This window comes from Canis aureus, chromosome 1 (assembly GCF_053574225.1).
Source record: "Canis aureus isolate CA01 chromosome 1, VMU_Caureus_v.1.0, whole genome shotgun sequence".
In the NCBI taxonomy this organism is placed as follows: domain Eukaryota; kingdom Metazoa; phylum Chordata; class Mammalia; order Carnivora; family Canidae; genus Canis; species Canis aureus.
Window position 1 is genome coordinate 1,679,022 of NC_135611.1, and position 24,934 is coordinate 1,703,955.

General features: G+C 38.6%; 1 protein-coding gene across 9 annotated transcripts in view; it reads right to left on the bottom strand.

Moving 5' to 3' along the window:
• The window catches only part of ATP9B (ATPase phospholipid transporting 9B), a 236,962-nt gene that overhangs the window by 168,683 nt on the left and 43,345 nt on the right, over positions 1–24,934 (bottom strand). For 7 of the 9 annotated variants that reach the window (XM_077873876.1, XM_077874054.1, XM_077873800.1 and 4 more), the window contains 2 exons: positions 19,876–19,984; positions 5,059–5,117 (listed from right to left, as the gene is read on the bottom strand). In XM_077873876.1, coding sequence (XP_077730002.1) covers positions 5,059–5,117; positions 19,876–19,984 — 168 coding nt within the window. Of the gene's footprint in view, positions 1–5,058; positions 5,118–19,875; positions 19,985–24,104; positions 24,241–24,934 lie in introns of those variants that run through there. The other 2 variants (XM_077874224.1, XM_077873965.1) reach the window with 2 other exon arrangements.

A 24,934-nucleotide genomic window follows, 5' to 3' on the forward strand; every position in this document is an offset into this window, starting at 1 on the left:
GAGATCATGCCTTGAGCTGAAGGCAAACGCTCAACCACTGAGTCACCCAGGCATCCCTAGTAACTGGACTCCTAACATAGGCGAGGCATTGTTCCATCCTCAACTATTTTCTGGAAACTGCTGTGCAAAAATGACACTAAATCTTCTTTAGAGGTCTCAAGGAATTCTTCAATGAAAATATCTGGACCTAGATAATTCCTTCTTGGAAATTTTAAATTGCTCATTCCATTTCCTTACTGTTTGTAGAACCATTCCTATTACCTGTTTCATTTTGACTGGGTTTGGATAGTTTGTGATTTGGGAAGAACTGGTCCATCACCTAAGCGGGTGTATAGACTAGAGTGCAGCTGTTGGTAGCATTCCGTAGTGACCATTTCAATGGCTCAGAAGGAGCAGTAGTGATTGCTTTTGCTTTCATTGATTTGTTATCTTGTCTTCCTATTTTCAATTTCATTGATCTGCTCTTATCTTTATTATTTCCTTCCTTCTGTGTGCATTGATTTAATTTTGCTCTTCTTCTTCTAGTTTCCTGAGCCAGGAACTTAGATTATTAAGTTGAGATCTTTACTTCTTTCTAATGTCAGCACTGACTACTATGAAATTCCCTTTCAGCACTGCCATACGTGCATTCCATGTACTTTGTTGTATTTTCATTTTCATGCAGTAATGTATATATTCACAAATCCTTATCCCACAACTAAAGTACACTGTTCACTTTCCACATATTTTAGAGTTCTCCTATTGCTGTGTTGTTATGAATTCCTAATTTGATTTTCTATGATGAAATAACATGCTGTATGCTGTATGGTTTCAAATTCTTTTCAATTTTTTGAGGTTTTATGGATATGTTTTATCTTGGTGCATGTTCTGTGGACACTTGAAATAGATGTATGCTCTCCTCCTATTTGGGAGAGTGGTCTGTAGATGTCAGATCTGGTTGGCTGATTCAGTGAGGATCTTCTCTGTCACTGCTGAGTTCCCACCTGGCACTTCTAACCAGAGAATGGGGCTGAAGTTCTCACTCCTAATTTCTTTTCTTCAGCTCCAACAGTTTTTGATTCATGTATTTTGTGATTTCATTACTTGGTGAGTACAAATCAAGGATTATTTTGTCTTCTTGATGAATAACCCTGTTATTATTATGTGATGTCCCTCTTTATTTTTAGTCATTTTCTTGACTCTGAGCTATATTTCACTAAATATTAATTTGGCCCACCTACTTCTGATTAATTTTTTGTGGTGTATCTTTTCCATTTTATTATTTTCCTTCATCCTATTTGTGTCATTGGATTTGAATTCCTTGTGAATGGCACATGGCTGGGTCTTTATCCACTCTGCCTATCTCAGGATTGGTATATTTAGACTATTCACAATAAAAGTAATTACTGACACATTAGCACATAAGTCTGCATTTTATGATTTTCTGTTGATTTTCTCTGGTATTCATTCTTCAGTTCCAAATTTCTTACACTTTCTTGTAGGTTACCTAAACTCTTTTCAGGAGTCCATCTTAGTATCTCAGACTGTATCTCTCTGCATATTTTTTGTAGTGTTTCTTTTGGGTATTAAAATACACATCGTAATACTTATTAAATTATTTAAAACATTTATTAAATTACATTACCTCAAAAAAAAAAAAACACCTATATAAAGACCTGTCTTTCAAAATCAGCTATTAAAAAAACATGTTTAGGTTGAATAATGAAGGAGGACTCTCAAGTGTCACCTCCAATTCTGCTCTGCTTTGTGCCTACCTGGACTTCAGAGCTGATGTTAGGACCTGTAAGATGACCTGGACAACCTTCAACTTCTAAGTCTCTTCTTCCAAACAGTTACCCTACTTGACACATTCCACAAGTAATAATGTTTCAATTGACATGTTTTTCTAAAAATTTTAGATACTTCTTAGGAGGGTTCCTTGTTAAGCCAGGAAACAATCTTCGGATTTTCTTTCTTTGTCCTGCATGCGTAATCTAACCTGGTCTGTGCATGCTTCTAGCCTACCACTTTTCAAGTGCATGTCAAAAGAGCTGCTTCTTCTAGGGAGAGTCAGAAGCTGCAAAAACAGGAGTTTAAACACAGATCCCTTTAACATGAAAGCCCACATTCTTCTCCCTTCCACTGTCCCAGGCTGCTGCCTTTCTTGTTAGCTGTACAACTCTCAACACCTACAACACTGGTCCAAATTGGGTCAGCACACTTTTAAATATCCATACAGTGACTACTGATATACTAAATTTTTCACATTAGGATACAGAATTAGAAGAGCTACCCTCCAACATAAAATCCACCATGGAAATACCCAAGCATTAATTTCTGAGTAGCAAGCAGTATGGTCAAATAACTGAGAAATTACTTTTCTGGTTAGTGGTAAGTGTTTCCAATACCTTCAAATAAGAGGTAAAAAAATAAAGCCATCTGCCACCATATTGTTGCTATTTCTTTATAAAGGTTGTATCAATCAGTAACTTTTATCACTACAAAAAACACAAAATTGGAGCACCTGAGTGGCTCAGTGGTTCAGCATCTGCCTTTGGCTCAGGATGTGATCCCAGTGTCCTGGGATAGGGAGCCTGCTTCTCCCTCTGCCTATGTCTCTGCCTCTTTCTTTGTATCTCTCATGAAAAAACAGATAAAATCTTAAAAAAAAAAAAAAAAAAAGAAAAGAAAAGAAAAACCACAAATTTGGTTTAACAAATATAAAGCTACTACTAAAAATGTATTGTTACACAGCAATTACTAGAAATTATGTCTAAAATTTCTAATACTTATGCTTCTTAGGTAACCAAAATTTGTGGAAAATTTTTACAGGAAAATGGGTATAAAACTGGAAATATGAAAAAGTACATCAGGTACAGGGGCTACCTCTATTTTTTAGTTTACAACATTTCCTAATGATTAGTGAAAATATTTTAGAAGTCCTTCCCCTAGCTCTGCTACTATACACATGCTCGTTTACAATACTGATCTAGTGCTGGAGTACTTCACACTGCACTACCCATGTAGCTACTACATTAAAGTAAAACCTTTACCTGGATGTCTACAAAGTGTCTACAGCATTCATCAATCTCTCACAGATGGAGTACACCTGGGAGGCCAGACAGAAGCTCAAGGGCAATGCCCATAGATCTAGATGTCTATCTTTCATATCCTTCTATATGACTGAAGAGATGAGCTCTTACGCTGTGGCCAAGAAGGGCTCACGTGTTACTCAGTAAAAACAGGAGCACTGAAGGGTGCACCACTCCATCAACCTAGGCAGCAAAGGGAAGGAGAACATGCATCAACAGCAGAGCAAGGGAAATGAGACAAAAGAATGATAAGGCCAAACAGTACGCCCTGGTTCACAAAGAGAGACTCTATATGCTCTTCAAACCCCACTATCAACACCATACAACCTCTTACAAGGGAAACAAGAACTGCTGACACCAGGTCCCCGCCCATGAGTCCATGCTGCTCCCGCTCCCACCTTCTCCTGGCAGGCCACTGTGAGCAGCCTGTGGAGCCAACCCCCTCTTTGTCCCCCATCAACTGACCCCACAGCAGACAGGAATAAGGGAGGCCTCCAGCCAAAAGCTCATGGAACCAGGGCCCTGAACAACCCCCAAGTGAACTGGAGGTGATGGCCACCTGGCTATCTGCAGCCCTGAGAAGGACCCGGAGAGAGGACCTACACCAAGCTATGCCCCAATTCCTGACCACAGAACCTGTGAGGTAATAAACACTCATATACAGCTCAACCATCTCTCTTGTTGGCATTTATCCTAGAGAAACATACAGAGATGTATGTATAAGGATGCACATAAAGCACTTTGTAATAGCAGAACACAGACACCATCTGAAAATCTAACCACAGATCAAAAGCTAGTAACTTACAGTGTCCATACAACCAAATGCTATGTAAATGAGGTACAAATCAATACATTCTATTTTCCTATTTTGTAAAATCAAACTAATATACCCCCAAACACTCTTTGTATACACTTACTGTATACAGGGAGATAAAGCCCACTTTAGTCCTGAGGAGAAAGGCCTTCTTGTACCAACCATCTCCAGAAGGTGGCTCAAGCCGAGAACATGGCCTGCATGCCAGATGGCACCAAGGACTTGAACTATTCTCATAAGAAGCCTTATTACAACTTCTCATAAAACATTATTTTTAAAAAGTTGTTCAAGCACCTTCATAAAACATATTTTTAAAAAGTTGTTCAAGCACCTTAAAAACAGAAACAAAAAAAGAGAAAAAAGAAGAAAACAAAGAGGCTTGTCCATTCATTCACCATCACTCAGGAAAGTCAGCGCATATGCAGAAGCACCTCTACCCACAGCAGACAGCCTGTGCAGGCACTCCCCAGGTCACTGCATGACTGCCACTCTGACACCAAGGGCTGTTCTTAATGGCTCTGTCCTGTATTGACCTAAGCTTTTTCTTTCTGATTTTCTTGTACTTTAGCTTTCCTTCCTGAAGTTTCTAAACCCTAAGAATTAATATCCAATCGTTGTAATACATCTATCTATAAAAGGCGGTTTTAGAAAATGAAACGTATCCTATGATAACCAGGTTCTAACTAATATAATTCTTTTTAAAAAAATTTTATTTATTTATTCATGAGAGACAGAGAGAGAGAGAGGGGCAAAGACACAGGCAGAGGGAGAAGCAGGCTCCATGCAGGGAGCCCGATCTGGGACTCAATCCTGGAACTCCAGATCACACCCTGGGCCGAAGGCAGGTGCTAAACCGCTGAGCCACCCAGACATCCCCTCTAATATAAATTTTTTGTCAAATGAAATCATTCTGATAATGCAATATTAAGCAGTTAACACATGACTTACTTTAGACAAAGTACAATTTCACCTGTGCATACTGAAATGTACTAAAGCAAAACAGACTACAGAAAAATCTAGATTTTTCTTCACATACATCATATCGTATACAAAGATGTTAAGATTTAAAATAACTGTCTCAAACAATTTCCTTCAGATTCAAAGTTACTGCAATCAGGCTAAATGTTAATCACTGGCATAGACATGTCTAAAATATATTAAAAATGCATCAACCTTTTCCACTATGATGAGGTCTCCAACTTGTATGTCTGAACTCTTAACTTGCACTTTACCTTAAAAAAAAGAAGAAGTATAATCAACCCAAGGAAATAATAGTACACCAGAGTTAAAGTTTCAATTGACAAATAATATTTTAGAAATAATTTTCAGAGGGGGGGAAAAACACTAGATATTTATCTGGACTAATACTTTCAAAATAATTTTATTTCATATAGACAGTCACTAAAAATTAACTTCTCTTAGTCAGCTCCCAAGCACAAAGAGCTAACTGCCCCCAATACAAGACATGCGGTATGGGAGAGGGCTCCAAGTGGAAGATCTTCCCAAATCTGCCATTATTTCAGGTCTGGGTCCAGCACTGATGATCAGAAATAGCACTAGGGGTGATTTAATGAGTGAATAACATAAAGACGTAAAATCCTTGTATTAATATTGTGAATGGCATTGATTGACACATAACTGACAGAACAAAAGAAGTGAAGAAAAGGATACATAAAATCACTGTGCACTGGTAGTCTCACAGATGGATCCGTACTGATAACTGATACTGATAAAGTTGAAAGCTTTGTTACAAGAAGTGATTCTTCTTATATGATACCGTGTGTAAATTCTTAAGTTATCTATATTATATCTAGTGTACAACGATCTATAAAATTTAATGTTACACAATACTATGTAACATTAATGTCGCATAGAGTAGATGAAATGTCATATACGTAATTTAAGACACCATCCTACATAAGCAACAAAACTTACTCAAGTTTTCTCTGAGACTCTCCATTCTCCCTCCCTCCTTCTCTCCTTCCCTCTCCCACCACCCCTCCCTCAGTCAATTTAGAACTAGCAACACCCTTGTGGAACTATTTTTATCTTTTTGTGGCTACCGGTTTAACATGGGAAAATGTCTATGCCTTTACATTCATTCAATTTACTCTGAAGCTAACAGAAAAAGAGGTAAAAGTTCATATCACACTATCAAAAACTAACATTACTAGTTAGTTATACCATTGACTTTTAGACCACATTCAACTTATTACAAACTTATTTCCTAAATACTTTTTGAAGCAGCTGAGTGTCAACAGTATCACACCTTTCCTAAAGGTGTATTTTGAGGATATCAAAAAAAGTTTTGTGAATACTATGTTTTTCCATGTTTCTCAATTATACAATAAACACATAAGAACTAGAACTAGTTGCAGAGGGGAGCTATTTTTTTATTCATATAAAATAGCAATGTTCTTTAGAATTACATGTGAAACAAATCTTAAGATATCTTCATAATTGATAAGTACGTGTCTATTAATAGCCAGAAAGTATACCTATAAAAGAATGTCTATTTTAATTATTTTTTCAATTGGTCCCTTCAGGCTTCGTTATCTATGGTCCCACTACTGTGTTTTCTATAGCCAAGCACCAGGTAGTAAAGTTACCTCAGTGATCTCATGCTCCCTGGGTATTACTCGAAAGAATTCCTGTCTTATCACTTCATATTATTTTCTCTCCTACCATCCAACCCACTTTTCCTTCCTTCTGCTCTTCTATATTCTCAGTAACATACCCATTTAAAAAGGAGAGGAAGAGAAATAGCTGTAATCATAAGATATAATAAATGTAGTAAACAATTCTTAAATATTTTGAGACAGAAAAATATATCCCTTTCTGACTCCTTCATCAATATCTTATTTCTGAGAGAGATGCTACTGTCACATAACAGACACAATTTATATTTAATATTAATAGCCTTTAGTTTGGGGGCATTGTATCGTGACTTTTATTCATTTCCAAGGAAATTACTTACAATTACTTGTGTAAGGAAAACAGGTGATGGTAAAATGCAGCGTAGAAACTTCTCACATTAATGATAGGACAATGAGAATAAAACATGAGAAGGCCATCATGTCCTACTGGTATGGCAATCTGCCTCGCTTACCTACTTAAAGTACACATTTCTACATTTTGAAAAATTGGTCACATTGCTTAATGGCTCTTAGTTCTCTAAATAGTTTTCATTAATCTCTGTGCAGGGGCTCCTTGTACTTCTTTACAGCACAGTCACGTGAACTCACTGACTTCTCTTTCTTCCAGAGCAGTTAGGGCATTAGAAGAGAAGAGGGAGCATTACCTTTTCCCCAGGCACCCGCCTGTCAATGACAGCCCAGCACCATGACCATGACCCTAGCTGCCCAATTGTGGACAACTCATGCCTACACCAACAGTTTGATTTCTGGACACCCTTCGTGAACTAAGCTAACATCTGACCCTATTAACATACTATCATCAGAGATGAGGGATTGGTAACAGAAGGAAACTCCTAAATTTTACATGTTACAGCACAAAGAAAACATGTATCTGGGGATCCCTGGGTTAGCGCCTGCCTTTGGCCCAGGGCACGATCCTGGAGACCCAGGATCGAATCCCACATCGGGCTCTCGGTGCATGAAGCCTGCTTCTCCCTCTGCCTGTGTCTCTGCCCCCCCCCCCTCTGTGACTATCATAAATAAATAAAAATTTAAAAAAATGTTTAAAAAAAAAAAAAAGAAAACATGTATCTGCCACCTGTTCTCACAACCCAATAGAGCCATCCACAATGCAAAGTGTTTTTGAAATGCGCATTTAAAATTTAATAATTTCAGAGCTATACTTGACAGAACCAAATTCTAAATACAGTAACGATGCATACACCAGTACTTATACTTGAGGACAGTTTTCCTTAAAAATGCTGTATTTAATTTACCTCAAGTTCAAGCCCTGGAAGTCATCCAGTATTGGCCTTTTCTCTCTGATGAAAGAGTCAACAATGAATGTTACCAGGTACAGTAATAGCCATCCTTTCCTCTCTCCAAACTAATGCAATAAAATCTTTCCATCAAGCCCTCTTCCTAGGAATAAATGTTCCTGCCACCATGCTTCCAAAGCGTAGCAGCTTACATGTTTCTCACAGAATAAAAGCATTCAACTCGCTCGTTCCATGAACCAAGTTTCACAGGCTCCTTTGAAAGATCCAAGACGTAACTCAAAGGACTACTTATTCTTACTCCAAAGCTTCTTTTTTTTGTTGTTTTTGTTTTGTTTTGTTTTTACTCCAAAGCTTCTTAAACACAGACTCTGTCCACCAATCTCACTGCTACTCATTTTTTGCTTGAATAAAGAGAATATTCTATTAATATGCTCCATTACTATCACCTCCCTAATTCAATATGAATTCCAAATGAACCGGTTGGCAAAACTAAGGATTATGTTTATCTCCCCCCAAAATCTCCATCATTTGACAATTACTTATAATATAATTCAGATTCACATCATTATACACATGTTCTTCACAACTAACCTCAAATTAATTTTCTAGCAAGTCCTCAACACTTGCTGTTTCTTTTGACTGGAAGCCCTCACCTCATAGCTCTCCTTAGTTACACAGCAAACAGAGCTTCACGATGCCTTTGGACCCACCTAAGCACCAGCAGTATATATGCACACCTCTACACAATGTGCTTATCTGCTATCAACAAACATTACAGTGTCGACTAAACCCAGATCCCGTGACAGGTTCAAAGCATAACTGAAATATATTTTTAAGACATTTGCTTTGTTCTTCGCAAATGCATCAAACTTACCCCACTCTAAAACAAGAGAAACTTACATCAATCTATTCCTTATCGGTTAAATGGATCAAACGTAATAAGGGACTAATGGGAAAGTAGCTATATAAGCCACATGTAACTAGACACAGACACCAAATGAGGATGAAAACATATTAATTACTTCTTTCCCAACAAAATACACAGAGGTAATAAGGGTAGGAGATAATTAAGCACCTTTTTAAACAAGGACTTGATCGCATATATGCGGCACTCCAGAAGGTCAACACCAGATGACAGGTGTACTTTCCTGGGCAGAAAACTGCACACCACAGCAGCAGATTGCTTGGCTTATCTCTGTTATTTGGGTGGGACCAGTACCCACCAACTCTCTTAACACTTTAAATGTCTGTGGAGGTAGAAAACTAATTTAACATGGATTATGAAGTAAAGTAGATAGCTGGGAAATGTAATTAATATATTTATTTACATATATAAGTAAACTGTATTTTGAAAGTGACCTATACGCTGAAAATAAATATTGCTGAGAGAAATTTTAAGATAAATAAAAGGAAAGATCTATCTCATGCATGGGTCAGAAGACTTAGTATTAATAAGATGTTAATTCTCCCTCAAATTTATCTCTAGATTCAATGAAATCCCAAACAAAATCCTAGCAGCCATTTTTACAGAAATTCACAAGCTGATTTTATATATATATATATATATATATATATATATATATATATATATATATATTTATGATAGTCACACAGAGAGAGAGAGAGAGAGAGAGGCAGAGACATAGGCAGAGGGAGAAGCAGGCTCCATGCACCGGGAGCCCGACGTGGGATTTGATCCCGGGTCTCCAGGATCGCGCCCTGGGCCAAAGGCAGGCGCCAAACCACTGCGCCACCCAGGGATCCCCACAAGCTGATTTTAAAAGACATATCAAAATACACAAAAACACAAGACCTAAACCTGACTGAAAATGAAAAAAAACAAAGCTGAATGGAAACAACACTATGTGATTTCAAAAATTATTATAAAGAAATAATAAAAGAATGGTATTAGCATAAAGACAAACATATCAGTAGAGTAGAAGAGAGAGTCCAAAAAATAAACTGATACACAAAAAGACAACTGACTTTTGACAAAAGTATAAGACAAAGCCATGTGAGAAAGACCACTTTTCCAAAACATTAGAAGCATTTGAATATCCACATGCAAAAAAAGTACTTACATGTACACTTGGTACTAGTACAAATATTGACTCAAAATGGATATACATAACGTAAATCCTAAAACCGAAGAACTTCTAGAAGAAACATAGGAGAAACAGAAAATCTTTGTGAACTTGCAGTAGACCAAGAGTTCTTAGGAAAGAAAAGCACAATCATAAAGGAAAAGCTGACAAATCATCACCTAGAACATCTAGGCCTAGACATCATCACCTAGAACATCACAGGGGCTGGGAACAATGAGAAGGCATAAGACCAAGGGGTCTGCAGCTGAAAAATAGCTGGAGTCACATGCAGAAGGGAGTAAGCTTGGGAAAGACAGGGAGGGTGGTTGGCTCCAGGTGAAGCAGCCCCTAGGCCCTGGCTGAAAAACCACCACCATGTGGCAGGGCTGCCAAGGAAGAGGCCTCCAAAGAGAAGTCCCACTCAGTGAAATCAAGAAGGCACATGGGAGGGTCTGTAGTGAAAGCCTGAGGCAGTAAAGGGATCTGAGGGCCAGAGACTCGGGAAAAGGCAAGGGTAGGAATACAGACGAAATGTCTCTGGCCATGAAGGGTGGCTTTACAACATGAGGCTATCTAGGCCACATGCAACCTGTCATGGAGCATAGGGGCTAGGAGGCCCTGGGGGAGCACACAACTTCTTTCTGAGTCCTGCTGAAGGTGGGCGGGGACACAGGGGCCTGTGGTACCCCTCCCCTGACACAGGCTGGGGACAGACAGAAGAATACGGGCAAGATCCTGCCTGTAGGAAACTTACACTCATGAGCAGACGTAAAGCAGGGTGAGATCAAATACAGTGACATGTCAATTGTATGAATTACAGCCTAGGAAATAAAAAAAAAAAAAAAAAGGAAATACTGCTGTTTTAGAGTGAGGCTTATAAAGCATCTTGCTAGAAGTAACCAATTTTTACTCTTAAACATTCACGAGCAATAATCCAAGTAGTTTTAAAAAGCATTTTTTAGCAATCACAAAAAAAAATTAAGAAGCTCAAGTTAAACACAAATCTTTTTGTTCTATCAGTAAAAAAAAAAATTAGATAGCTCTAGAAAGAATATGGAAATATTGTGGTAAGAAACATTTAAAGATAAAAGACTTCATATTATTCACTGGGTCAATTACATTAGGCAACCACTTCCCCTCTAAAATAATGTCACTAACTAAAATGGTCTATTCCATCCATGTAATTACCAACAGAGAGTCCAGAAGCTGCAGAAGAGACTATCCATCCATACAGACTTTATATCCCACAAATGCACACATCCTTTGCCTGAAGCAATATGCAGAACTAAACAGAGAAGTATCATAGCAATTCCCTATACTCGCTAAGTATTTTATAGAAAAATACAAAGGTTTGAAAAATTTAATAAGTATCTCATTACTAAATATTTTATCAACTAACAGATACAAATGAAAATTTTTATGGTCTTACTACCAACGGGACACTTCAAAGTCTTGGTGAAGCCTGCTGGTGTTTGTTTGTATAAGAGAAATTTCTAGTTTTGTTTTCTGTGGTTAGAAAGACTTCTGACACATCTACCAAGTGTTAAAATACAAAATATTGTTAACATGAATGGTTCATAATTAACTAGTTCTAAGACTAGTTCTAAGACTCTCAATCACAAAAACCAGAAGCTTTATGAAAAAGCAGCCTTCCTCTCTCCTGGGCCTGCAAAGGTATGAAAATCCCAATGCCCTACAAGAATGGTTACATTACTACTGAAAGGGATATGAACTAAATATGGTTCAAATTGTCCCTAGTCTCTCGTTTCCTCTAGATTTTCAATAATCCTATGGCAATTTCTTACTGGTCAAATACCCCAAGTGTGGAAGCTGACATTGATCCTTTGTAGAGAATGAAGAAATCACAGATAAAGACGGTAAGCAACTGTGAGCCTATTTATAAGGTTTCAGAGCCACTGGTCTAAATCACAAGCAGAAAGAAAACCTCCCAATGATCTTATAGTGTCTTGTGTTTCATGTTTCTCAGAGAAAACAAGAAAAAATGGGAAGAGCAAAGTAACTGATGGAGAAAGAGATGGAGGGAGGGGAGGGAGGGAGGGAAGATTTCCCAAGACTCTAGAACGTGCTAAAAAGGAACATGGTTTAAAACTGGAATGGAGGGCAGCCCGGTGGCTTAGCGGTTTAGCGCTGCCTTGGGCCTGGGGCGTGGCCCTAGAGACTCGGGATCCAGTCCCACGTCCGGCTCCCTGCATGGAGCCTGCTTCTCCCTCTGCCTGTGTCTCTGCCTCTCTCTCTCTCTCTCAATCTCTCTCTCTGTGTCTCTAATAAATAAATAAAATCTTTTAAAAAATAAAAATAAAAATAAATAAAACTGGAATGGAACTGGCATGGAAATCTGGGTGAGTCAGTGGAGCAGAAGAGAAAGCAAGGCAAAGGGTCCCAATTGGACGCATTTCTCAAAGGTCTGAGAAAAGAACTTTAATAACATTAATAACTGGTTTTAAAGGAACTAACTAAGCATTTTTGGGAGAAAAAAGAAGACAGATCCCTTCTTCACATAACACACACGTGATATGTAAAATTACAAGTGGAGTAAAACATCCGCTATGGAAAATAAAAAGACAGAAACACTGGAGGGAAATAAAGATACTCATTTACCTGGGGGCTGAATGGACTTTCTAAGATTGAAGCATAACCACAAAGGAAAAGACTAGAAGATATGCATACATACAAAGTATAAATTTATCCATATTAAAAAGACAAAGATACAAAAATGAGTCAAACAAGACAAAAATATTTGTCACAGGATAAATTTCTCTTAGAGAACTTACAAAAAGGTAAAAATGGACATATGAAAAAAGATGAATAAACTTTTATCAAAGACCAAAATGAACAATGAAATGTTAAAATGTAAGCAGCAAGCAAAACACAATGAAAATATTTGTCACCAAGAAAGTTGGCAACGTAAAAGAACTACAGCGTACAAAGACAATGGGAGAAGGGAAGGTCTGGGCTCCATGGAATGCAAACTGCTGCACCTTCATTGGGCAGCTGTCTGACAATATCAGGCCTACAACTTTTCATATTTGATCTGGAAATTCCACCTTACTGAATCAACACATTTCTTGAGTTCCTACCATGGACCAACAGCCCTACCTAACTCTGGGGGAACAGTGGTACAGACACGGAGCTGAGAATGCAATGATTAGAGGTGATCACTGGAGGAAAACCACTTACTAGAGGGAGGTTCTGGATGCTAGCACACACCCATGCCTACATATAACTCTCCCCTGTCAGAAGGTACTTTGTTAGCCAGGGTTTTTCATTGCTTTCATATGTTCCAGGCCCTAATCTCCAATGCAATAAAAAACATTATATGTATGAGCATCATGACAAAATAAAATTCATATAGATCCTCTTAGGATGGCCTGAGAAAAAAAGATCAGTGATGAGAGTAATGAGTACATACCTAGTCCAGCCACAGAAAACTAAAGAGACAAGAAAACAAACCTCAATTCAGTTTGTGCCTGACTAGATCAAGATCTACCACTATGTGGTACAAATGTAATGATGTATACTGATCATCTTCAAATGAATGCTTTCCAAATGCTGCTCAGACCACAGGAAAGAAGACCACACAAGAGAAATATGTGAAAAGGTGAGCATGCTGATCTAGGAACTGCTCTGACTACATACAAGAACTACACAGAAAGGCTTTCCAAGTATCCAGTGTTCCCCTTCATTTGTGCTGTCACAAAAGTAGACCAGAGACATGAAACTACACGTAAGAGAAGGAAAGCACCGATGCTTGAGGACTGGATGTCAGCAATCCACTCTGATTACTTCTGACTTTATCAGCTCCTAGGCAATTTCTGGTGGGAAAATTCAGCTAACATTTGAGCATACTATTTTTAAAAAACCCAACTATCTGAAGACATGACTGTCACAAAAGGAAATTCTTCTCACCAAGTGGAAAGAAAATAACAACTCAGTAACTCAGGAACTGAGTACGCAACGCAGTAACTCAGGAAACCAGTTACACATCAGGATTTCCCTAAGAAAGTATACATCGCCCAGAGACAAAGTATAAAAGACAGTAAAGAAGGACTTTATTTTTTAGTTATTCTTTTTTTAAGATTTTATTTATTTATTCAGGAGAGACACACAGAGAGGCAGAGACCAGGCAGAGGGAGAAGCAGGCTCCCTGTAGAGAGTCTGATGGGGGATTCAATTCCAGGTACCCGGGATCACACCCTGAGCCTAAGGCAGACAGACACTCAACCTGAGCCACCCAAGTGCCTCAAGAAGCAGCTTCTCAAGTGGTAACACATGGAGCTAACTGAAAACCATCCAGTGTCAGGGCACCTGGCTGGCTTGGCAGGAAGAGCATGAGACTCTTCATCTCAGGGTCATGGGGTTATGAGTTTAAGACCCACACTTGGTGTAGAGATGACTAAAACAAAAAATAAACTTAAAAAAATAAATGAAAATCTCAGTGTTGACTGAGATTGTACACCCCTTAAAATATTCTCTGCTTCTAACAAAGCACCCTCAAGATACGAATATATTTAAAAGTGGAAGTACCTTTCCTTTTTAAAAGCAAACATACAAGGGCATCTGGGTGGCTCCATTGGTGAAGTGTCTGCTTTAGGCTCAGACCATGATCCCAGGGCCCTGGGATCCAGCCCCGCATTGGGCTCCCTGCTCAGTGGAGAGCCTCTCTCTACTTCTGCCCTCTGCCTGGCCCTTCCCCTGCTCCTTCTCTCTCTCTCTCTCTCAGATAAATAAAACCTTAAAATAAATAAATAAATAAATGAATGAATGAATGAATAAATAAAGCAGAGAACATTTTCCCAGAGGATTTCTACAAGAATATGATTAAGAACTCCAAATACAGAAAGTTCAAATACTGTAAATATGATAACAAACCACAGTTAAGTCACATAAGGAAGAGATTACTATGAAATATTAGAAATTAAAGAGATGTACAGAAAATATTCTGGACCAGAAAACAAACTTCAAACTAAAGTCAATGAGCATATACATGCATTTTTTTATATTGCAGATTTTACTTATCAGTCATGTGTATCAGAATAACCAGCCACACAACAATGCACCACAGCTGTAAGAACACTGACGTAAGAATGGTCCGGGTTCAAATATGAACTCTTCTAAACTGCAATGGCTCAGAACAAATCATGTAGTATGATTCAGGTCCCTCACCTGTAATGTGGAGTTAACACCTACCCACCTTGAATGGTGGTTATACAAATGAGCACGTTACCTGACACACTCAGGAGAAGGTAAAAAAAAAAAAAAAGCAGTAACATCATCATCATCATCTACATGTAAAATCTCCTTCCAAAGATCACCAACGATAATCACTCTTGTTTAAAAAGGTAAATCTGCATTTCTATTTGAAATAAACCCACTGACAATTATTTTTAAAGTATCCTGAGTTTGAGTATCACAGAAGTACAAAAGACATAACATTAGTATGCTTTCTTCAACATTGTTTACTATTTTTAGGTGACAATGACATAACATAAAATCAGCCATTTTAAAGTGAATATTATAGCAGCATTGAGTACATTCACAATGTTGTGCAAACTCCCTCTGTCAAGCTTTTCATCATCATAAAAGGACACGTCATGCCCACTAAGCAGCTGCCCCCATCCAACTGCATACACTTTCCCAGGCCATCGCAACCACAACCTGCTCTCTAGCTCCATGAATCTACCCTTTTTGATAAATGAAATCATACAGCCATGGTCCTTTGCATCTGATTTCTTTCACAAAGGGCAATATTTGCAAGGTTCACCTATGTTTATCAGTATTTGTGAATTTTTATGGTTGAATGATACTTCATTATAAGAAAACACCGTAATTTGCTTATCCATTCTTCCACTGGTAGACATCCAGGCTGTTATCACCTTTTGGGCAATTATAAATAGTACTGCATGATCTTGAGTGTATGGGTATTTGCCTGAGTCCCTGTTTTCAATTCTAAAGGCATCTGGGAATGTCTCAATTCCTCCTTCCTCTGGGAATGATAGGTCAAAGGGATATACAATTCTTAGTTGTCAGTTTGTTTCTTTTACCATCTTAATTAGTGTCACCCCACTTCCTTCTGACCTCCACGCTTTCTTACTGAAGAGCCTTCCTTGTATGTGACAAGCTGCTTCTCTCTCACTGCTTTCAGAATACTCTCTTGGTCCTCAGGTTTCAACAGTTTGATTATAATGTGTCTCAGTGTGGATTTCCTTGCATTTATCTTTCTAGGGATTCACTGATTTTTCTGAATGTGTACAGTCCTGTCTTTTATCAGCTTTGGGAAGTTAATGGCCATTATTTCTTCAAACATTCTCTCCGCTTTCTCCCTGCTTCTCCTTCTAAGATCCCCACTGAGTGCATATAAGTACACTTGGTGTTACCCACAAGTCTCTTAGGACCTGTTTTTTTTTCTTCATTCTTCCTTCTGCTTCTCAGAATGGATCATCTCACTTGAAATTACCTAGGTGCACTGTCACTGATTCCTCCTTCCGCCTGCTCAAATTTGCTACTGAAACTCTCCAGTGAGTTTTTCTTTTAATTTATTGTACTTTTCAGCACCAGAATTTTTGCTTCCTTTATAATTTCTATACCCTCGTTGATATTCTGTATGTAAATACACTGTTTTTCCTGATATCTTCTAGCATTTTTCAATTGTTTCCTTTAACTCCTTGAACATATTTAAGGCAGCTGATTTTGAGTTGTCTAGTAAGCCCGGTATCTGAGCTTCCTCAGGAACAGTTTCTGTTCATTTCTTCTGTGACTGGGCCACATGGTTTCTTTCCATGCTCTGTAATTTTCTGTGGAAACATCATAATCTGTTAACTCAGGAAATGAGTTGATTTTCCCCTCTTCTAGGTTTATTTTGTTGCTTGGTATATGCTATAGCCATGCACATACAGGGACTTTTCTAGACTCATTTCGTAAAGTGTGTATTCTTTGTCATGTGTGGTCTGTGAAGTCTTTCAGCCAGTGTTTTGGAAAGGATTTCTTGCATAGGAAAGGGGAAAGACAAAGAAAGAAAGGAAGGGATGGTGGAGGAAGAAGGAAAGAATTAGAGAAGGAAGGGAACAAGGGAGGAAGGGAGAAGGAGGACAAGAAGAGAAAAAGACCAAACTCTCCCCATCATTGCTGACTGCCTCTGTGCTGGGGATTCCCAACAGAGTCAGGCTGCCTAGAATCAGCCTGAGCCTTCCTCTGTTTGCACTGAGCCTAGAGGCTGGCCAGAGGCAAAATACTTTCTTGGGGTCTTCTCTGAGCATGACCCAGCACTGGCGTTGGAGATACCTTTCAAAACTCACCAGTAAACACAGACACTTTTACATGACCTAATTTTCCGAGGAAATGCTCTCTCCAGCTTCTTCTGCCTGGCATTTGACACTCTATCCTATGTGCTGACTGCCACTGCTGGCCCCAAACTACTGCTGCAGTTCCTTAACCTGACATAGGCTTGAAAAATGCATACTAGTTTTGGGCTCCTCTGCCCTGAGAGACATCCAAGTTAGATGAAAGAAAGACAAGTATCCTGAGTCAGTCCTTCACGTGTTGCTGATAGGGTGGACAGAATAGACACAATTCTCTGCAAGTAAGTTCTGCTCTACTCCCTTCAGAGCCAGGGTCTAGAATCCCAAATCAAGAATGTGGCCTGCCATCTTCCCAGCAAGTGTTGACTTATCCATATTTCTGTGAAAGAAAGAGCATGTAGGACTGCCTCCTCCCCAGTTTCACAGATAGCACCATACCACTTAGTTTTGAATGAATATTGGTAATACACAAAAACAAATCTCAACACAGTCCAAATATCACAATTAAAACAATTTTAAAAATAAGCCAGGATCTATACTACATTCTAAAAAAGACACACCAAAGTTACAACTAATTTATTCCTGGCCCATTCTGGGGACTCGCTTTTTCAAAAACTAAAGCTTACCTCTTTTCTACAACATACCTTTCCTCTACCATGCCACTACTGTAAGCATCAAAACATCTTAATAGTTAACTGTTCAATTTAATTGCAAAAGAATAGTCTTTTGAATACATGGTCCTGGGACAACAGGGTAGTCACATGCAAAGGAATACAGACCCATAACACACACCATACACAAAATATGAAAGTGGATCACACATCTGAACATCAAGGCTAAAACTATAAAGTCCCTAGAAGAAAATACAGAAGTAAATCCTTGTGACCTTGGGTTGGTAAACCATTTCTAAGCTACAAAGCCAAAAGCACGAGCAACAAAAGAAAACACAGATAAGTCAGACACCACGAACACGAAAGCTTTTGTGTGTCAAAGGACACCAAGAAGAAAAACACACACCACAGAATGAGATAAAATATTTCCAAATCACATACTGACAAGAAACTTAAATCTAGAATATATAAAGAACTCTTACAACTCAATTATTAAAAAACAACCCAGGTAAAACAGTAAGCAAAGAATCTGAATAAACATCTCTCCAAAGAAGACAACGCCCAACAAGGACATGAAAAGATGCTCAACATCACTAGTCATCAGGGAAACACAAATCAAACCACCGTGAGATACCACTTCACACCCAACAGGATGGCCACAATAAAGAAGATAAGAAGACAATAAAAGTGCTGGTGAAGATGTAGAGAAACTGGAACCTTCACACATTGCTGGTGAGAATGCAAAAAGGTGTCGCCAACCAGGAAAATAGTTTGGCAGTTTATAAAAAACAGAGTTACCATATAATCCAGCAATTCCACTCATAGGTATATTTACAAAAGAAATAAAACAGCATCCACACAAAAACATTTGTATACATTCACAGCAGCATTATTTACAACAGCCTAGAGTGGAAACAATCCAAACGTCCATCTACCGATGAATGGGTGAACACAACATGGAGTACCACAGAGTGGAATATTATTTGGCAACAAAAAGAAAGCCTGACAGGCGCCACAACACAGGTGTATCTTGAACACAGGATGCAAGTGAAAGAAGCCTGTGACCAAAGCCCACATATCACATGATTCATTTCTGTGACCTGTTCCTAAGAGGCAAATCTATGGAGACAGAAGGCAGACTGGGGGTTGCCTGGAGCTGGAGTAGGGTGAGAGGGGCAAAAATGAGATGATGGCTAATATATTCAGAGTTTCTTTTTAGAATGTTAAAAATGTTCCAAAATTAGATGGTGGTAATAGTTTCATAATTCTGTGAACATACCAAAAATCACTGAATTGTATACTTTAAATGGATAAACTTTATGTTATATGAAATATATCCCAATAAGCTATAAAAAATTTCTCGGAGAATTATTTCAAATAAATAAATTCAGTGTACAAATGTCCACATGTGAATAGAAGATACAAACTCCATTCTAAACCTCATTTTTTAAACAGTCTCAAGGTTATTACGAATACTCATCTAGCTATTCAGTGCCTTCCCTCGCTATCCCTCACGGACACAATCACTGTCATGGTGTCACTTTTCAATGGTAATAATGCCCACCTATGGCTTCTCCTGCACTCTTCCCATTACATCACTTCTTTTCCACTGGGACTGAGAGACCAAATAAACAAGCTCTTTAAGAACATAAAATTAAGCAAGGGTTAAAGCCCTGAATGAAGTTAAGGAGGAATGGGCATAAAGCAATCATCATTTTGGATCGTGACATTTATTTTAGGTGCTCCAAGGCCCTTCACTTAAGGCCATAGTACTAGATGTCTGACCTTTATGACTGTTTAAAATATAACACAAATAAAGATTTTAGGTAAGGTGGTATTAGGCTTCACAGAAAATGTGCATACACCAGTTGGGTTTCTAAGTACATATGTCCAAGTACCTTGAAATGGTAGGCATTATAAGAAAATTAATTAGATACCATATGTAATCCCATAATATTACTTTCAATAACAGAATTAAGACATGTTTTCTTTCATTTATGTTAACTCTAAAATGATGATTACATTTAGCACATGATAAGCTAGATCAAAAGGGTCTTACTAACCTCTTACTGTAAGTTTGCTGTATAGCTGTGAATTCACTTCCTTGTCTCGCTGAAAACGCCGAAATTCATCAATTGCTTCCCTCATGATAGTGACAGCCAAAACAAATCCCTATGAAACAAAAGAAAATATGGTATTTGAGAAAACTGGTCTTTAACAAAAAAGTTAAGGCAAAATTCTTTTACCATGGAGTTTTACTTTTTCCCTCTCAATTTATGTTACTTCTAAAACAGAAACAAAAACAGAAAGTAACAATGAAACACTAGAAGAGGAATATAATAAATACTAAAATATTTAAAATTCTCCCTATAAGGAAAAAAAATTTTTAAATCCATATAACATGTACTTCAAGCTAAACATCAGAAAATGCTTAGTAACCCAAAGAAAAAGAAATCTACGATCTAAAAAAAAAAAAAAAAAAAACCCACAAACACACCCCACACCTCCCATGAATTATATTTAGAACACTCAAGCTTTTAAGTATCAAATTACCAAAGACTATCATCAAAATCTTACACTCTCTGCACTTGAATCTTTCTGGTCAAAGAAAGCACAAAGGAACACAGCACAATCTCAGCACAACAGCTTCCTCTAGTACAGGACCCCCGGCACAGCCACCGGCTTTTGTTTTGTAAGCAAAAACCTCAACAAATCAACTTGATGCTATGTAAATAAAACTTTGACATCATCTTTCTTAAGCCTACCCACAGGTTTTCCAACACCTACGCCAATACCCTTCATTCTACCTCTCTACAACCACACAATGCTCAGTAGGCTCGTGTTATTGATCCTCATTTACCCTCTGTAAGTGATGTAATACCAGATGACTGCCCTGAAAGGACAATGGTCTGTCACTCCAGGGTTGTGTCTGTGTCACCAATAGGCCACATTGGGTGAGCCCTTGCGTTTACTGAAAGGCGATCCTCCCCGGTATGTTCAGAGTTGTGGCACCATCACCACCTCTAACTGTAGAATATTCTCAACATCCCAAAGAGAGAGAAAGCCTACACCTGATGGTGGTCACCAACATCCCCTCCTGCTCCCAGCCCCCGGCAACCACTAGTCCAACTTTCTGTCTCTATGGATTCCCCTCTTCTGGGTGATATGGCATGTTTAGCATTTGATGAACTGCCAAACTGCTTCCCAAAGAGGTTGTACCCCTTAACATGTGCTTACTGGCCATAAGTATACTCTTGGGATCCTATACTCACTTTTTAACTGTGTCATTTGTCTTTTCACCGTGAAGCTGTAAGAGCTCTTTGTATTATTCTGGATACAAATACCTTGTTAGACATGTGATTAGCAAATGTGAGGTTACAAGTATTTTCCCCCATTCTAGGTTATCACTTTATTTTCTTGATGGTATTCTCTGATGCACAGGATATTTAATTTAATAAAGCCCAATTTATTTAAGTTTTTCTTTAGTCACTTGGGCTTTGATTGTCCAAGATCATAAAAATTTGCCCCTACATTTTCCTCCCAGGAGTCTTACAGTTTTAGCTCTTCCATTGAGGTCTATGATCCATGATGAGTGGTCTTCTGTGTATGACACGAGGGAGGGGCCCAACTTCATTCTTTCACATCTGTCTGTCCCACTGCCCCAGCACCATTTGTTGAGGAGATTATTCTCTCTCCACTGAACAGACTTGGCACCCTTGCCAAAAATCAATCCGTCATAAAAGTAAAGGCTTATTTCTGGACTTTACATTGCATCTATCCTTCTGGCAGTCCTATACCTTCCTGACTGACTGTCTTTGAAATTAGTTTTGAAATGGGGAAGCAGGAGTCCTCCAACGCCAATCTTCTTTTCCATGTTGCACTGGCTACTCTAGGTCTCTTGCATTTACATATGAATTTTAGAACTAGCTTGTCAATTTCTACCAAAAAGCCAAGTGGGATTTTGTACTGTCTTTCAATTCATAAATATGTGAGGACTTCTATTTATTTAGATCTTTGGTATTTTTTTAAATGTTTTATTAGTTTTCAATATGCAATGCTACATTTTAGCTAATCTATTCCAATTTTCTTTCTGATATTATAAATGGAACTATTACCCTAATTTCATTTTCAGATGGTCCTCACTAGTATATGGAAATACAAGAGGTTTCTGTGTATCTATCTTGTACCCTACAGCCCTACTAACTCATTTACTTGTGCCAGCATTTCTGAACTAGGAATGGGCCTCCCTACACACAAGACCATGCCACTATGAATTGGAGCCAGCTTTCCTTCTCTCCTTTCCATCTAGGTATCTTAGTACAGGTAAGACAAAGAAAAAAACATGAAAATCCAAACCAGAAGACCCAAAATACTTTTAAGAAATTCAGTGTTATCACGAAGCCTTAAAATTGACACACCCTTTAACCAAACAGTTTCACTTCTGGAAACTTATCCTAAAAAACAACAACAAAACAAGGATCCCAGCAGGATCAAACATAAAAAACTGGAAATAACTTGAATGTCTACAATAAGAAATTCATGGTATACTCATATGCTGAAATATTGTACTTTCTGAATTAAAAGATGTTGTTAGTCTCGGATAGGAAAACAATACCACTTTAAATACACAAAATCTAATTCACAATCAATTTCAGTCATGTGAAAAATACATATCTACCAATCCAGGAAATAAAGAGTTTTATACAGCCATTCTCATGCTGGAGAATATTTACTGTTATAGACTTATAATTTCTCAAAATTCTATATATAACCAACTCACCCTGAGAGAAACAAGAGAATGGTTGTCAAGCCTGTGTTTCTTATACTGGAGGGTATTGTTAGAAGCGTGACTCTGAACCAGGCAAGCACAGCATCATCACCTGGAAGGGTTTTTGTGCTATCGATGTGTTCAAGCCCTACCTGAAATGTGTACATTTAATCTCCTCTCCAAAATAAAAAAAAAAAAAAAACAGGTCCCAGACATATATACATTAACTACACTCTTCCAGTCAATCTAACTTTCACTATGGCTTAAAGGCAGCAAAAGTTAATTAAATCTCCATTCATTAAGTAATTATAAACCACAAAATGTAATAGCTCCCAGTGTTTCCAAGAACTCAGGAAGTAAAAATAAGCTCTCATTTCTAAAGCAGTGATATCAGAGAAGATGCACCAAAGTGGGGTAGGTCCCAACTTCTAGAACAGGAGTCAAGCACTCTCCAGAGGAAAACAGCCCTGGTCACCGGCAGACTGCTAGCATATACAAGCTGCTCTCAGCCACACCTCAAATCTAAGGTTTACCTAAATACAGAACAGAGATGTAGGACCAGCCACAACCAAGAGGTGTCACTCCCATACCACCACGTCCATCTCTAGCATATCTATTCTGAGAAAAGCCCCAACAGCCAGCCTGGCTACATAAAGCTGGTTATCAGAACAGTGCAGCTGACACCAACATTTCCTTCTTAACCACTGGAGTCTAGCACATACGGGCTTCCAGCTTTCGAGCTGAGACCTACTTTGTCCTAACTGGATCAGAACAGACTGGTGGCCTATGGAAGATGTGGACAAGGGAACCACAGGAGTTCCTGGACCTTTCTAGGACCTCAGCACCAACCAGGTCCAAGACAGAAGCTACGGTAATGCTGCCTAAAAAAACCCAAAGTGAACACAAGAGGGTGGCAGAACTTCACAGTGAAACAACAGTATTTGTGCATCAACCTGTCAGTCGCAATGCCTGACAGGAATGTGGCACATGGCCAGTCCACGGGCTGTGACTAAACTCTGTACCACAAAGTGGAATTCTTTTTTTCCTACTTTTCCAAATGGCCCAGGAGCCATGTAAGTGCCAAAACAATATGCATTTTTATAAAAAGAGAAAAAAATGCTATTGACATAATAATGTCAGTTTAACCTTGAGGAATTATTACATGCCAAAAACTTTTCTATGTATTTTATTTTTTCTATGTATTTTAAGTGAGTTACCTTTTAAATGCCACAAAAACCTTATGAGGTGTGTACCCTTAGCTCTAATTCACAGCCAGGAAAGCTCAGACACCAGAAGCACACATCCTTTTGCCAAGGTCGCACTCATGGGCAGCTTATGTTAAGAGTGCTTGTCTCTACACAGTATGAGGTTCGAGTCCAAGTAACTGATTTGGTTTCTCCTTTCCGTATCCATCCACACCATACCACCAACGCAGAGACACTCAAAAAGAAAAGAGTGGACAGAAGAAGGACTGAAAATCAGAGTCCTCGCAGACGGACTGGTCACCTACGTAGCCCAGCCTACCTGGCTGTCCATTTTGTATTAACAAAGGAACACAGCGTATGTGGAAGATGTAGTATGAACAACCTAGACCTCCTTAATCTAAGAATCACTTGCATGGATAGATCTATTCTACTTGATTAATTCTGATAGAAGCACTGCAATCCTGATTACACTAGCTTTCCCTCAAAGAGTTGCTGTGAAACCTGAATGATGCAAAAGGTAATCTTCATTGTGACACAAGAATGTAATGAAATCACTTCTCAGTTTGCTCTTCTGTTCTATGGCAAAATATAACAGAAATTAGATCAGAGCTGAAGCTAGTAAATAATACTGCCCCGAGTACTTGATAAAGAAAGATTATTAAACTATTACTGTTTCCAGGAACTCCTTTTAGTTGGAGAACAGAAAGAATATGAAGCGTCTTATTAAAATTCACAGACATCAGATATAAGATTTTAAAACCACCGCTGTATGATGGTTTCATGTTTCACTGGCAGGTTTCTGGCAAGGAGGAATCTGGCAATGCTAACCAATTCATTTTTCTGAGCAACCTTACAGAACCTGAGAAGGCAGGCAGCGGAAAGGCGTCAAAACACGAAGTGTATGTGTAAAGACCACATGCCAGTACAGGCTCTTGACCAAGGACAGGGGCAAACACAGTGGTCAAGACAAAACAAGAACTCAGGAGCTGTGAGGGAATTAATTCTGTTGAAGCATAGTCTCTTTATTAAAAACCAAAAACAATGGGGATCCTTGGGTGGCTCAGAGGTCTGGCCCCTGCCTTCCGCCCAGGGCGTAATCCTGGAGTCCTGGGATCGAGTCTGATTCTCCCTCTGCCTGTGTCTCTGCCT